Consider the following 16,628-nt stretch of genomic DNA (forward strand, 5'->3'; position numbering starts at 1 on the left):
CGGGTACAGCCCGTTGTTGTAATTTGCAATAAAATCCAGCACTATCCTCCAGCAGCCCTGTGAACACTGCGTGTGGCTGCCAGACACGCGCGGGAGTGCAGAGAATGACCTCGGGGCAGGATCCATCCCTGTGATCACTGTGGATGACTGTGACACCTGGAGCAGGATCCATTTCCATGAGCCCTGTGATCCCTGCCCGCAGCGACAGCGGGATGCTCGGGGAGTGAGAGCCGCGGGCTGGCCCTGGATCAGCACTGGAGTGTCCGACGCTCACCGGAGCGCAGCCCGGGCAGACCCCCGGGGGATCCCCGACAGACACTGGGCACATCCACGGGTAGATCACGGGCAGATCCTCCGGCAGATCCGGAGCAGATCCCCGGGGGGAGCCGCGGGTAGATCCCGCGCAGATCGCGGAGCAGACACCGACAGCACCCCCGGGCTGATCCCGTCCCACACCCAACAGGAGTGAGCCCCGCCGTGCGCCTCCCGACAGGCAGCAGCGCGGACAGCCCCGGCGGGGCGGGGAGCTGGAGGCAGGCATCGCGCGGGGCAGCCCCGGCCCGCGCGCCGCCGTATATAAGCGTTGCGGGGTCCTCGGGCGCGGTCCTGTCACGCTCGCACGGGGACGAGGCCGCGGCGGCGATGGCGGATTTCGATCCCTACGACGACCGGGCCTACAGCAGCTTCGGCGGCGGCCGCGGGTGAGCGGGGCCGGGGGCAGCGCTCGGGGCTCCCCCGGTAGCTGGGACGGCAGCGGGGAGCAGCGGACCCGGCCGCGCGAGGCGGGGGCGCGGCCGCGGGGCCCGGCCTGCTCCGCTCGGCGGGGATGGCGGGCGGGGGTTGCGGGACGGGAGCGCCGCCTCTGGGAACTGTTTGGGCTCGTTCTGCCCCCCGCCCGCCGTCCCACGGGGCGGGGGGTGCCCTTCCGCTGCCCCGCTTTGTGCGCTGAGGCGGGGGCTGCGCTCCTGGGGGGTCCCGGCCGTGCCCGCGCTGCTCCGGCCGGCGCCGCAGGATCCGGGGCCGGGCGGCTCGGGAGCGCCGGGAAGGGGCGGGAGGAAGGGGGTGTCGCTGTTCCCGCCGTCCCGGAGGCGAGTGGAGGGGGGATTTAGGGAGGTGCTGGGCCAGAGCCAAGGAAGGCCGAGAGGAGCTGTGCGGGGCCGGGATGGGCGGAGGGAACGTCCCCGAAGGACTGAGCGGGGCCCGAGGCCGCTGTGCTGGCGGGACTAGGCGCCCCCGGGAGCGGGCAGCGTTGTGGTGCCTGCGGCGGGAGGAAATGGGAGCCCTTTGTGGTGGCTCCGCACGAGTAGCGCCGGCAGCCGCGGTCCTGCGTTATCCGGGGCTCCGGGTGCTGACTGCAAATCCCTGATCCTGAGGAATCGGGCTTGTCTCGTCTCTTTGCTGAAGAGTGTTTAGGGGAGGAGCTACAGAGACAATAACCCGTAATTAGAAGTTTGTGTTAAATCAAGCTAGGAAGGTGCAATCAAAGAGTTGATTTTTCTGGAGGCTGGTGCTGTGACAAGTTTCTCTGAAATAAAACAGTAGGTATAAATGTGTGGAATAAACTTCTTTGTGAGCAAATCTTCCCAAGTGTGTTCCTGTATAATCTAATCTTCCAGGGTGTATTTCCTGATCAAAAGTGTGTTCGTGTCGTTTTCTGCTCTTAGATAAATAACTTGGTTTCATTTCAGACTCTTTAGGCAGCAGGGAGCAGCTGCTGGAGTTAGAACAGCAGTAAGTTTTTTTTGTCTTTGGAAGGACTCTGACACTTTAAGCTTTTCAAGCTGATTTTCATGCACTGATACCCTTTGTGTCTTATTCAGAGATGTCCCAGAGCAAACAGATGATGTAGCCACTCGCATTTCTGTTATTTTTTTTAAATTCTGTAACAAAATAGCCTTGCCAGCAGCCTAAAGTGATACTTGACTCTATAAACTCAGATATTGCTGCACACTGTATCTAGTCAGTGCAGGCATATTCTGTGAAGTAATAAAATGCCAGGTAAAATATTATTCAGGTTCCTGTAAGAGAACTGAAATTTGCTGTCAGGGAAGATGTGGATCCTTGTTTGGTAAACTAAAGGCATCCTGCAAATCAGTAGATGTCTTTACAGGTAAGAAAATGTACTTACTCTAATTTTTACCTGCAGTTCTAAACATCAGATACTCCTAATATTAGAGTCCAATGTATACTTCTATCTAATTTATCGTTATCACTATTAAGTTACTAATAGCTAACTCAGAGTTTACTCTCTGTGTACGTTGTATGAAGTCCTGTAATATATGAAGTGTAGTGAAAACATGACTGTTCTTGAAGGTTCTGCTTAAAGAATCCCACGTTAATTTGAAGTGTCTCCTGCTCACTTTAGGCACTCTAGAAACTGTAGGAACAGTATAACTTCAACTGAGGTGTAGTAGTTTTTGTTGAAGTTGCATTTTGCATAACCTTTGGTGTACATAGTGAGTGAGCACAGGATTTCAGTGTGACAGATGGGAAATCAGTGCCCAACAGGTTCTGACATATGGAAGTTATCTGCCTCTTTCTTGTAATCATCAAAATAATGGTGGAAGAGCATCAAGATATGACTGGTGTGATGAGATGGGATTTGCTACACCTGAGATGTTCAGTTCTGCACTGACTAAAAGCTGAATCATAACATTAGGGGATATTATGAAATCACTTTAAAAAGTCACTTTATTCCTGGTGAAGACTGTGATGCTGACATAAATGACAAAAGCTTTACTGTAAGCTTTTTAGAAAGTATTTTGGAGCCCAAAATGTGACAGAAAAACCTGTAGGTAAGTATACCAAGGCCTAGTTGAAACTGAAACTGTAGAGCTTCTCAGAGTTGCAAGAAGGGGACTGTTTACCACTCCTAACTCACTGCCAGGCTGTTTATTTAGGTGTGGCTTGAAATGCTGGGCACCCTGCTAAAGGTTCAGATTCACCTGCTGGAGTGCTGCACAGTTCAGTGGAAATGGGAATTGGTCCTTGTGCTTCTGGCAGCTTGCATCCTCTGTCTTACCCATCTAGCATTAAAGGTATCTCCTCATTTCTAGGCTTGGGTAAGCATTTTGCTGAAAACATCTGATACTTACTCCAGACATGTCCTGGGTTGCTGGAATAAATTGGGTTTGAATTTGGTGTAGTGGTCCTGGGGGGTTGGCACTGTCACCCTGCTAATCCTTGTGCTGCCCAGAAGAGCTCAGGTGTCAAACCCAGGGTAGGCCATTGTCTCTGTGCTGTGCAAAAGGCAAATCTTGAGCTTTGATCTCTAGGGAAAGGCTCTTTAACTCAGATATTGGCTTTCAAAATAGCCTTCATTTTGAACTTCTGGCTGATCTTTTCTGGAGACCTAACTGAACTTTGCAAAAGAGTAGCTGCAAAATGGGAGTTGAGTTGTTTTCTACCCAATATGGCCAAAGTAATTAACTCAGTAACCAAAGTTAAATTATGGGGCTGTTGTTAGAAGCAAGCTTTCCTCTTCAGCTTTCTGCTTTGGTTTTCTGACAAGGAAATCAAGTCATGTCTTTCAGATTCTCACAGTAAGATGACATAATAATTATTATTACCTAATTGTGTCTAAGCAGAAATTTAGAGTGGGAAGTGCAGATATTCATTCAATCATTTGCCTAATTCAGATGTGTTTTCAATTATTTTTTTACTTTTGTCCTACTTTGTTGCAAATGAGAGAGTCTTCTTCCAATCTCATTGTTTCGTTACTGAAGTCAGCCCTTTTCTTTTATTTTACTGTTCCAGTGTTGGAAAAAATGTAGGGAAGTACAGAAACAGTTTCTTTTTCTGTTGCTGTACCTGAGTTCCATAAGAAACTTGGTTTGAAGCTCAGTTATTGACCATGCCTGTTCTTCAAATGGAAACTAAATACCAAAGGTATAGTTATATATTTGATAACCAAAGTCTTAATATCAAATTGGAGAAGCCTATTTTCTGGCTTTAAAATCAGTCTGGATTGCACAATAGGGCATGGATTTCCACACATGCAGCCCATGGTAGAAAGGAGGTTTGTCTGTAGCACAGAAAATCCTTTTGGGAATTGAGAGTGTGGTTTTAGAAGTGGCTCAGATGGAGCTGATGGAAGTGGTAGTTCCAGCCCTTGTTCCCCTTCTCATTCCTCGTTGGCAAAGTGCTCTTTGCAGCTGTCCTGATCACCTTGTTGGTCTGGCCATGGACTCAACTCCAGGCTGGTTTTTTAGGTGACTGGCAGCTCAGGGAATGTCCTGAGCATCTGTACAAGGAGAGAATGCTCCTTTGGAACTCAATTCTGATCTTCCTGGAGGACATAAACATGAAGATTTTCTTTCTTGGATGCAAGTTAAATGTATGGTATGTTAATAGCTGTTCCTAATGCTGTAAATGATAAATGAGGACAAAGGCATGGAACTGATTCTATGTATTTTGGGATTATTTAGAACAGCAACTCTGCTTTCTTGGAGTTCTTCCTTAAAACTCAGCCTTCTGACTAAAGTAATTTAAAACTATTACAGCTTTACTTCTCCAGTATGTTTTTGACTTGTTAATGAGACAAAGGCAGATGAGGAATATTGTCAGAAATGCTAAAATGCAAACCTGGGTGGACGCTAATTAAAGATATGTAGATTGTGGTTCAAGTAGATTTAGCAGCATGTTGATAGTGTTGGTGACAAATGATTCTTGCATGGAGCTGCTAAATAAGGCACAAATGACAGGCTCACCTAGAGAGCTAAGGAATCTTATTCAAGCTTAATGTATTATCTGATTCATTAGTAGTAAAATATTTATTCTTGAATGAAAAAAATACTGTCAAGGACCTTGCTTGCCCAATGGATTTTTTTGAGTGCATTCAACCAGCCAGAATAAAAGGAAATGATAAAATTATTTGACCTTCTGGATTTTAGGAAGGACTCTGCAGCTATTTAATTGGTCCATGTCAGATTGGCAAATCCTGCTTTGGTACAGGTTGTGTTCCACCGTGGTTTTAAATGCACGGGGAGCCTCAGGGAAAGGGAACAGACACAAGCAAAGCCCAGTAGAAGGGAGGTGATAAAGGGAAGATGGACAGAGTAATAAGTAGATATTTCAGGTAAAGGTCAGAGGTTGCTTATGTGGGACAAATGGTGTTGGAACCAGTGGAATCCTATAGTCTACAAGTCTAGAAGCTTTGACCTCAGGTTGCCTTGTATGTACCTTGCTCTCTGTACAGAAATTCCAAGTTGGCTTCTGAAGATTGGGCTCTGCAGGAAGTTCACACAGATGTGTTACATTAGTAAAGAATTTAGCTGGTACAATTTAGTTCCTCAGCACACAGTGCCAAGAGTTTCACTGGTACTGAGGGACAAGACAGGAAAAGAGCACCCAGTTTACCTCTGTAATTCACAAGACAAAAGGAGTAAGCACCCACAGAGCATGTGATTTTTTTTCTGCCTCAGAACCCCTTGTTCAACCAAATTTATTTTGTGTTCAGTTCAAAACATTCCAGTCCAGATATTCAACAATTATGGCCACAGCTTCAGATTAGGGGAAGGTGTTTCTCTTAAGTTAAATGTTGCTGAGATAATTTGGGTTGTTGTGGAGTGGGTGTTGATAATATACTCTTTAGTTAAAAGCATTGGATCCAGCTTAATTTCCAGATAAGCTGACAAACCTGTGCCATACAAGTATTTCTTCATTGCCATAAATTACTCTTAACATCAATTCCAAGATGGGGGGTGTTTTAGAGGTAATGTTTTGAGCAGGGGACATTAGAGGTAACCTTAGGTTGCTTTCCTTAATGAATTGTGGGTTAAAAAGTTCATTCATCACTTCATTCATGAATTCACCTGGTAATGTGTTCATTTCCCACTGCAGTACTGCATCAGGTAATACTGGAAAGGAGTTGAGCAGCACTTCAGGTGGCAGCTACAGGCAGAAGGACAGAAAAACTGAGCAGAGCTGTGGGAAAATGGGCTTGCAGCTAAACCCAGCAGCTGGGCAGGGCCAGGGCTGCAGCAAGGAGCAGCTGTGCTGTGCAGCTCCAGAGGCACCGTGCTTTTCCCAACAGGTCTCGTGGAGGTGGCCTTGGTTCCCGCAGAAATAAAGAGCTGCCAACAGAACCCCCTTTCACAGCCTATGTGGGAAATCTGCCCTTCAACACTGTCCAAGGAGACATAGATGCCATTTTCAAGGATCTCAGCATAAGGAGTGTACGACTAGTCAGAGACAAGGAAACAGACAAATTTAAAGGTGAGTGTTCAGAGCTCTTTGGAGGTAGATGAAAAATTAGTAGGAAAAAAAGTCACTTTAAAAGGGAATTTCAGTCTAAAGCAGAGTTTTCTGCTTTTATGTTGACTTACGCATGTTTTCTTATTCACTGATAATGTGTAAGTGTATCATTTGAATGAGAGTCACTGTTTCATCATCCAGAGATACAGAGTAACCTGAGTGAGGAGTCAATATTTGCACTGACATAACAGAACTTTCTCAAACCTTGTCTGGTATGAATTCTACCAGAGCTGACCCACTTACTCAATACTTAAGGTCATAGGATTTAATTCTTTTACATCAGAAGATTCTCATTGCTCCAGCTCTTGTCTTTTTTTAGTAGACAGGGAGAAAAGGCAAGTAGATAACCCATTCAGGCAGTTGTTTTAGAGGATGCAAATTCAACTGCTATGGGAATTGTTTGGAGAAAATGGACTATATTTGTGAGTTACTTTGAGGGATGGAAAAGGCTTACCTTGGATAACAGAGGGCCTTTGAAAAGGAGTAAATCCACTAAATGATGTGATGACACAAAATCACACTGCTGACCACATAGGTATTTAAATTTATTGTTTAAAAACTCTAGGAATGAAGTGTCAATATTCAGCTGAATAGCTGTCTGAAGGCATAGATCAGAGCTAATCTATAATGAGAACTCTGTGAAAAAGAGAATTAGGCTCTTGGCATTCACAGAGTGCCCAGAGCTCTGTTTCAGGATTTGCCCCATCATTAACAGGTGCAGGTAAATGTGTTCATTGTTGATGATGATTGGTTTCTGAGCCATGTGCATCTTGTATGTGCTCATCACAACTCATGTTTAAAAGAGAAGGAAGCATTAGCAGGCATGCAGGAGGAGTAAGCTCTCACAGAGGCCTTTTGAAGCACTGTTAACTTGAGATTTGTTTCTTGCAGGATTTTGTTACGTAGAGTTCGATGAGGTGGAGTCACTCAAGGAAGCTCTTACATACGATGGTGCAGTAAGTACACTTGCAATTAATTTGTGAAATCCAAGACAAGCAGAAGTTTCTCACTCTTTGGCAGCCCTTTTGATACATCCTGAACAGATTTTCCCCTTGATTTAACAGCTTTTGGGTGACCGGTCACTCCGAGTGGACATAGCAGAAGGCAGGAAACAGGATAAAGGTGGCTTTGGCTTCAGAAAAGGTGGCGGGCCTGATGACAGAGGTGACTTCCATTTTTCTAAGTAGCTTCTTAAATATGATGGTTGTAGTTATGGCTTCTGGTGCTGACTAATGCTGAGACAAGGCATGCAAGTGAACATGAAGATGATATTGAAAGGTGAAATTTTGTATGTAAATATGTATGTGTTTCTAACCAGCTGCTGCTGCCGCTCCTGAGGTGTCTGAAATTTAGCTGTGCTTTGTGTCCAAAGGCTGGATGTGTTGTCACTCCTAACCCAGGAAGTGAGACCAATACCCCTCCTAATGTGTTGTGTCTTGCAGAGGACAGTCATAAGCCCAACAGTCTGATCTGCTACTATTTTATGATGATGTATGAAAAGTGAGTAAGCACATGTAGACAAGAGCTAATTTTGGAGTATGTCTCTTGTTCCAGTGTAAAAACATTCTTGCCTGTAGTTGAAGGTTGGTTGAATCAGCTCACCAGAGGTTTCCACTCAATGTGTACTAAAGAAACTTTTCTGGCCACTCATTCTTGGTTAACTTAAACTGACTTGTTTGTTCCTGTGCAATGGAACTTGGTTGTACCAAAAGAAAAGGATTTTCCAGCAGCATAACTTTGAATATTGAAGGACTGAAACATTGGTTTGGTATTCCCTTGCTCAGTCTTTCCCACAGCTTCAGACTTGAACACAATTGTGGCTTTTTTCCTAGGAATGGGAGGAGGTTCCAGAGAATCCAGAGGAGGTGGATGGGATTCCAGAGATGACTTCAATTCTGGTATCAGTATTAACACTTATACAGAAAGGAAGCCTAAAAGGCACTGAAATGTTCTCATTTTCATTTGTCACCATGACTGGTTTGATTGAATATTCTGTATGTACCAACTTTGGACATCCTGCAGCTGTGATGAGATTCCTCATGGGGAATCTTCTGTTGCCTTGAGAGCAAATAGAATAATGTCTCCATAGAAGATTCTATGAAATGGCCATAAATGACAGAATTCTTGTCCAGGTGTAGCCTATGAGTGACTGTTTTAAGCATTTCTCAAGCATACACCTAAGTAAATTTCTGAATAGTAGCAGAAACAGACAGATCATGCAGGAAGGCTGATATTCTGTCAGAGCAGAGGCTTTCATCTTCTCAAGGAGATGTGATGTCATTATATGTGTGTCCCTGAAGTAACTGACTTCTCCAAAGTCAGATTAGTGTTCCAAAGCACTTGTAAATGCAAAATGTTCCTGAGCTTTCAGACCTGTTTTGGTAATGCAGCTGCAGCAAGGGACTGAGCTTGCTGAGTGGAGGCAGTGACAGAGCCACTGGGTTTGCTCTTAACTTCCAGTCAGTTCCAGCTATTAGAATGCAGGGTGGCATTACACAATTGCTTTTGTCCTCTGAACTCATGGGTTTGGTCCATTTTCTGATGGAGAGATGTTGGCAAGTACAACTTTGCAATGTCTGGTCTCTGCGTGAGTGGAATGAAGGATGCAGGAGAAGCAAAGTGTGCCCTTGTCCCCAGCATGGATTGGAGCATGGTGCTGGAGAGAGGAGCTTGCTGCAGTGCTGTGCTTAACCTGCCTTTGGAGCTAAGCATTCTGTGTCACAGCTTCATACCTTCCTTGGCAGCTTCTCCAAATGTGGATGCATTTCAGCCTGTTAAATGCTGGATGAGTGATTCGTGAGCCAAAAGTTTAGCATTTCAGTCTTAGCTGCTACAAAAGCTTTTCTTCTCAGGTTGTACAGCCTTGCTCTAGATCAGATCTTTAAAGATGGCTTGTTTGGCACTGAAGTAAGTAAGGGACAGCTCTGCAACTCCACCAAATACTGAAGTGGAAAGGAAAATCTCATTTGGGAACCAAACAACTTTCTCTTCCAGGCAGCTTCTGAAAATCTGAGTGTATTCTGTATGCTGATAGCCTGAAGTATTCTCCTCCCACTCCCAGGCAGTGGGGGCTTGGACAGATACTCAAGGGTAATCACTGGTACAGACTGGAACTCTGGTCAGTGACAGATAGTTCTTGATTTACTTCTTTATTGTGATACATAAACTGAAGAAATGCAGTCAGTTTAAAGTCTGGGGGTTTTTTTTAATTATATTTTATTTTTTCCCCAGCTCTTTAATTTAGTAAATGCCTGGCCAGTTTATAGTACAGCTAAGCAACCCTGGGGCTTTACTCTGTTTTATAAGTGCATTTCACTACTCCCCAGCTATTTTCCAGTTTGCTCCTGTGGATTTCCTGCTAGGGCTGTAGCCAGTGTGATGATCTGGCTATGGAAGTACTCTGAGTACTGTCTGAGTACTACTCTGTAGTGCTGTCTCTCAACTCAACTAATGTTGTTAACAAACTCAAGTTGCAGCCAAGGTTAATATTTTAAACTTACTTGACCCACTCTCCAACACACCAATAAACCTCTAAGTGGATAAAGCACTTTCTGAACTTGGCATAGTGTCCTTGGTTTCAAATGGAACTGAACAGCTCCTCCAGAAGGTGCTAGAGCTCTGTGAAACAATCTGTCTGCAGACAAAGGCTCTCAGTGAACCACCTTGGACTGACAGCGGTGACTAGCAAGGTTTTCCAGTCATACAGATAAATCTAGATTAAATACATTGCAAAAGGTGCTCTTTAAATTCACTGTCTTCCATCTTCAGGATTCAAAGATGATGACTTCCTGGGAGGTCGGGGTAGAGGAACCCGCCCTGGAGACCGGCGGCCGCCAGGTGCCTCCATGGGGAGCGGTGGCACTGGTCGCTTCAGAGATGGGCCTCCCCTCCGTGGCTCTTCCATGGACTTCAGAGAGCCAACAGAAGGTAAACTCCTCCCTTTAGTTGTGCCTTGCTCTTCCTCCTCAAAGGAGACTCCTGGTTTTGTTGTCAGTTGAAGCTCCTGCCCTTCCCAGGCAGATCTCACAAGTGCAATGTTTTCCCTTGCAGAGGAGCGAGCGCAGCGACCCCGGCTCCAGCTCAAACCTCGAACAGTCGATACTCCCCTCAATCAAGTAGCCAATCCAAACTCTGCCATCTTCGGAGGAGCCAAGCCCCGGGAGGAAGTAGTAAAAGAACACGACTGAGTTTGGGGTTGAGAGGGAATGGGGAGGCGGGAGAAAAAGCAAGACAGTACAGAGTGACTAGCTCTGCTGGAATGTCAACCCTGCAGTTTACCATTCCTGCCATCTGGTATTTGTCCTCTTTGAAACCGAAAACACAGAGCTTGTGAATGCATGTCAGCTGTTAACAAGTGGTTTTTAGTACGTTCTTGGCTTTGCTGTATCTAGTGCCTGCTTTGTGCTGAGTTTCCCTCTTCTGTTTCCTTCCAAGCAGCACAGTTGCCAGTAGATAAGGCAGTGTGGCTGCTTCCACAAGTGTGGAGGTCTCTGGACAAAGGTGCTGCTTCACTTCTTCCTTTCTGGGTTTGTTTTACTTTAGAAGCACAGGTTAGACTTAGTTATTTCCCTGTATTGTTTCCTTTTACTTCCTCAGTGTTCCTCTTCTGACTTGCATGTCTCGTTCTGTATTGCTGTGGCTCTGAAGAGGAAAACTGAAGAGTCCAGATGAGTTGAACAGAAATTTACAGTTCTAACCAAGTAGTGAAATACCATTTATGACAATTGGTGATAGTCACTGTTCACAGCAGAGCCCCTTATGAAACTAAGGGGGGCAGCTGCCCTTTCACATGGGTTGCCAGGAGGGATCAATTTAATGGATGCCTTGCCTGGCAAGCCTGGTGAAGAGCTGGTGGAATCAGTATGGATAAAGCCTCTGCCAGCAGCCTCTTCCTGCTGGCTCTTGACTTCCAAATGGTATGATGCTACTACAACTCTGAGCTCAAGGTTAGTGCTGCAAAGCCATGCCTGTTTGAGCACAACTGCTCACTGGCTCTTTCTGCTTACTTTTTTGGGTTTTACATGTTTGGTAAATTTTTAAATGAAGTTTCTACAAATAAAATTGACTTTTTTATTTTTGTTGAAGGAGTGTATACTTTGCCATGCAGTATTTGATCGTCACTATCCCCTGTATTTCTTTGCCCAGCTGGGTACAGTTCTAGGACCTCAGCTTTCAGAATACCTTGAAAATGGGCAGATTAGAAATCTTTCTGCTATAGATTCTCGTGTAGAAGTTGGGGTAAAAAGCATCTCTTGTTACTACACCTCTCTTCCCTTGAAATGTTTCTTGTCAGTGTTGTGTGGGAGGAGGGAGGGGAGGCTGAAGCAAAAGGAGAGATCATTAATTTTTAAAACCAAAACCTGGTTCTACCACACTGAAGTTTGGACATGTCCAGTGTATGGGAAAAGCTTGGGCCCCCATTGCCAGTGCTGAGAGCCTTCAGATAAACCAGCCAGCACCCCAGAGTACTTACAAGAGGAGGTTGGAAGCACGGCTGCCCCACTACCAGCACCACTGCTAGTGATGAATTTCTTCCCTAAGGTTCCCACTGTAAGTCAGAGTCCCAGCAATTTACAGAACTATTCTTTCCTTCTTTCTGCCTTTCACTTAATCTGCTTCTGAGATAAGAACCATTTGTCTAACACTAATACTTAATTTAAGACAGACATGCATTTGTGTGGTTGTATTCCAAACCAATAATTGATCTATTTACATCTTCAATGTGGAAAAGATTTTAAGAACAAATTCCCATATAAAAAAAAAACTCACTTCTAGTCAAGACAGTTGACTTTTAAATGTAAAAACAAAGGAAAAAAAAAAAGAATTCCAAACACTTAGCACATTCTGCTTCATAACAAAATAAATTTATGGATATGGTATTTTGTGAATGATCTTTTAAATAAAAGAAAACATTAAGTAATATTTAACATTGGTCTTTATTTGAGTCTACTCTACCATGTTTTTCCCCCCCTGAGTTTTCAAATATTGTGTTAATTTGTCCCATTCTGATACAAAATAAGGGGGGGAAGAGGAAAAGATAAAGGGGAGGAATCTAATCTAAAGAGTGCTGGAACAGTGAAGTAAAAATTAATTATGGGTGGAAATGAGCCCAACTTCTTTGTCCTGTGACTTCACTGTCACTTGAGTGCATTGCTAAGGCTGCCAGGTGGGATTTGGAATTCCTGCAGTGTGCAGGTCTGCAGCTGCCCAGGCTGTGCTCCTCCAGGTGGGTGCTGCTGCCCTGTGCCAGCACCAGGCAGGCTGTGTCCTTCCAGTGCGAGTGCTGAGACAGTGAATGGATCAGCTGCTGCTGTTTGCCAACTTCCTCCAGCCTTTTGCAGCTGCCCCATTTCCCAGGAGCCCTCCTGGTTAAGGAGGCTGCTGCCCTGGGGCTGTGGCTGTGCTTTAATGCACTGCAGGAGAAGCTGAACGAGGTAGAGCAGTGTTTTTATGGAGGAAATGAGCTCTGACCTCCCTGCTGGTTTTACAGCTTTCCATAGCCTGAAAGGATGGAAAGTGTTCCTGCTTCCAGCTACTCAGTCCATCCTCTCTTTAGAGCTGCTCTTGGCTCAGCTCGAGCAGAGTCCCAGTCCTGGGCTGGGGCTGGGGCTGGGTGTGGCAGCCCCTGCCTGTCACCCTCAGGAGGGTGCAAGAGCAGGGCTGGGTGAGAGCTGCTCCCCTGCAGCTCTTGCCACACTTACCCACAGCTGCTGTGTCAAACTGGTGCTGCTGGAAGCAGGGATTTCATCACTGCATGGGGAAAAGGATCCCTGATGAGTGAGAGAGGTGGCAAATGGGTCATCTTAGTTCCAGATGACTTTTTCTGTATCTGCTCATACTGCTTTGGTTAAGGGTTCCCCACTAGTGAATGCAGCCTGATCCAAAATCATCGTGTCATCTTTCTTTTTTTTTCAGTAGTTTTTCATTTGCAAACATTCATGCACTGCCTGGTTTCTTTGGAGCATTCCACACTGTGCTTCCTATGTGGCTCAGGGTCAGACTCCTCCAGTCCTTTTTCTTTCCCTCCTTCAAAAATTCAGTGGATGAACATTTTCCTGTACAGAAGCTTATCAAACCAGTTTTTGTTTAACAGTTAATTATATTAAATATATGGATGTGGCATTTAAGTTTTGTAGGAGAAAGCAAGATTATTTTCTTCCCATCCTACCAGGAAATGCTGTAGAGGTTTAACCTGTGGTGCTTAACTTTATCTGCTGCTTAAAGCTAAGCCTGGCATTGCAAAGCTCAGACTGAGGAGGTACCAGCAGTGTAGCAAATGGATCATTCACTTTGTGACTATTCATGCTCTCACTGAGTTATTTCTGGTAGCTGTGCAGTGCTTTCTTCCAGCTTAAACTTAGAAAAATAAACAAAACTGAAGGCAGGAAGGCACCAGGCAGGTTTTGGAACTGAAGCCAAGTTTGCTTTGCTACTGTAGAAGTGCTTTGCCATGTTACTCCAGTTTGGCTGCAAGTGGGGAAGGTGGGAGTCTGGAAGAGCTGCTGGACCCTGCAGCAGTGGACAGTAGCATTTAATGTGCTGTAAAACTCTACTGTCAACCAGCAAAAAATAACCCCCACTGAACTCCTGAGCCCAGGAATGCCCTTGGGAGAGCTCATCCCAGCCCTCAGGGCAGCACCCAGTGCTGGCACGGGTGTGTTGCTGACTCACTGGGCTGTGCAAGCCTGGAGCAACTTCTGAGGGGGCTCTTTGTGCTCTTTGTGGCTGTCAGGGTTGTTCTGGTGGCTGAAGAAGGAGGAGTGTTCACACACTCCAGTAATGGGCTGGTGATGGTACAGTCACATTAAATTCGTGCCCTCAAGTGTGGCTTACTGCCCTTCCTAAAGCAGCAACAACTTGCTCACCAGTCTGCTCTGAATCTCCTGAATTTCTGATTTTCTCCAGGTGTCCCAGGGCTGATGATGATTGTGGCCAAGCTTGCTGTCTCAGGGCAGTTTTGGATAATACTGATACTTCTAACTTAAGAACACTGTTAGAGTTTCAATCCTGACTTTAGTACATAGTCTAGTAGAAGCATTTGCTACCTGTAGTACTGGCTGCTGACTTGTCTTCAGGAAAGCTGCAAAAACTGTGAGAATTTTAGAGCAAATCCTGTAATATTGCAACCCTTCCTCTTTGTAGGAAAGATTTAATACTAAAGCCAGCAAATTTTGGAATATATGTGCAACCTCTTCAACCAGAGAGTGCTGGCATGTTGCAGCTTGCAGAGCAGCCCTTGTCCTGCTGCCTGCTTTGGACAAATCTGCTTGGAGTGACTTTGCTGGAAGCCCCCTGTTCCCCTGGGTGTGTTCTGGACACAGGCTCTGTGTGTCAGGTGGCTCCAAGGCACAGTCACAGGTTTTCTGTGCCAACCCCATCCCCTCTCTGTGCACAGAAGCTGTCTGGTGGTTATTTGCACTCACAGCAAGAGCAGGGGAGAGGAGCTGTTAACACTGAGCATCTTGAAATCTGTGTTAAGTTGATGTTTTACATTCTGATGGTTTGTGTTTCACTACCAGTGGAGTGCAAAGGCTCTGCAGGAAAGGGACTGCTTGCCTATTCCAGCATATTCTAGTGTAGAATATCCAGTTACCTTTGTACTTCTCAAGGGCTTCCCTGGGATGGATTCTCGGGATGCAATTTAGTTGGTGTTGCTTGTCTTAAATTTTTAGAAAGGGGAGTTTCTGTGACTGAAAAAGAATTTGATTTCTAGCTGAGAGTGGAATTTTCTCATCTCCTTCTTCTCAAATGTCTCTTACCCACTGCAGGAATGAAGTATATTATAAGTGGCAGAGAGACATCTTTTATTTGGTGCATACATTTTATTTATATAATCTGTAATTTATTCTGTTGTTTGTAATAGCACTTGCTGTAGCAGTATTAAACCAAACTGAATAGAAGCATTTAGGATGGTGTAATCATATTTTTGACCCTGCTTGCTGAAAGGCTTTAATCCTTCAGTGCCAGACACTTGACTCTGAAGCCTGATGCACATTAGTAATAGCAATACCTTGATGGCATTCTATGTTCAGCCCCTCTCCTGTGCATTAGGGCCTGCAGGGAAGCTCTGCTGTTCTCCTGTGTGTGCTCCCAGGAACCCAAGGGGGACACAAGACACGAGCCATTAGGTTCTGGTGGTGTCTCGGTGGGCACGTGGTGTCAGCATTATTAGATCTGAAACTGTGTTCCTCATCTCACTGTACCTGTTTGACTAAATCTGAAGCATTTTCTGGTTCCCTTTTCCAACTCTGTTCTGTGCCATCACCTGCTCAGCAGCAGGTTCAGTGTGACATCAGTTTCCCTCATTTCTGTCCCCTCTGCAGCAAAGTGCATCCAAGGGCTTCGAGGACTTTCAGCACTGTTACAGGAACAACCCTCTTACCTGTGTGCTCACCAATTCCTGTGTAAAGCTCTAGAGTATCCCAGGGTTGATGTTTTTGGGATGTTAGTGCTGGGAATGCTACCACCACCTTTCTGCCCAGTAGGTTTCAGCCAGGTTAGTGTTCCCTGTGGTCAGGATTTGCCTCCTACCACGAGATTGTTTTGTTCATGTCACCGTGCTCCCGAGATCTGCCTCTTTCTTTTAAATAAACCAAAAACTCACAAAGTACCTCTATAAACCCCTGCAAAATCTGTACTGTAACAAATCTGTATAATTTGTATTGCTGTATAAAAATTCAAATAAAAGCATTCAAACCTTCTAGGTTTTTGTCTTCAAATTTAAGGATTATTGTGTCCACGAGGATGAACTCAGCAGGATAAGAAAGGGAAGCTTTGTACCAGAGGGATGTTTGGGATTACTCTTTGCAAAGTTTGCTTGGCCAAAGTTTTGTGAAGCACCCAGGCATCCTGGCTGTGAGATGACTTTCCACTGGGTAGCAGCATTTATTTTCCTTCAGCAGGAACGGAGCCACTTTCAGTTTCAGCTCAGAGAGAGCACACGTGCAGCTGGGGCAGGGGAGGAGGCAGCACTTCCCCTTTGCCTGGGAAGAGCTCATTCCACTCCAGCAGGGAGAAAAGTTTCTTGGTGAATACAAAACCATCCAGCACTACTTCAGCACAGCAAAAAATTTCCTCCAAGATGTGGCTTGAGTTGAGCTGCTGTGAAAATGCTGCTAAACAAATGGAATGCACTGTAATCCCAGTTAGTGGCTGGGATGAGACACAAGCTCCTTCTGTCCCAGAGCAAGAGGGGCTGGATGCTGGTGCACAGCAATGCTTGGCTTGCAAGGCTGGTGAGCTTGGAGCCTGTTGGAGCTTAAAAAACATGTTGGAGCTTTCTCCAACCTTCCAGCTTGGGTGTGTTTGTGCAGAAGAAGGGGTTTAGATGATGCCTTGTTTTCCAGTCCTTGTTTCACTGCTGATTTTTGACC

At 45.4% G+C, this 16,628-nt stretch overlaps 1 protein-coding gene across 2 annotated transcripts; it reads left to right on the top strand.

Moving 5' to 3' along the window:
• Window positions 1-546: 546 nt before the first annotated feature.
• EIF4H (eukaryotic translation initiation factor 4H) lies at window positions 547-15,956 on the top strand. 2 transcript variants are annotated; one of them, XM_054647232.2, is made up of 7 exons: window positions 547-701; window positions 6,035-6,216; window positions 7,147-7,211; window positions 7,320-7,419; window positions 8,088-8,153; window positions 10,024-10,182; window positions 10,306-15,956. In XM_054647232.2, exons 1-7 carry the CDS (start codon window positions 643-645, stop codon window positions 10,440-10,442), a joined length of 768 nt encoding a protein of 255 aa, XP_054503207.1. In that variant the 5' UTR covers window positions 547-642; the 3' UTR covers window positions 10,443-15,956. The 2 variants fall into 2 exon arrangements, with proteins under 2 accessions (XP_054503207.1, XP_054503206.1); XM_054647231.2 differs by lacking the exon at window positions 8,088-8,153.
• The last annotated feature ends 672 nt before the right edge of the window (window positions 15,957-16,628 follow it).

This window comes from Agelaius phoeniceus, chromosome 20 (genome assembly GCF_051311805.1).
Source record: "Agelaius phoeniceus isolate bAgePho1 chromosome 20, bAgePho1.hap1, whole genome shotgun sequence".
In the NCBI taxonomy this organism is placed as follows: domain Eukaryota; kingdom Metazoa; phylum Chordata; class Aves; order Passeriformes; family Icteridae; genus Agelaius; species Agelaius phoeniceus.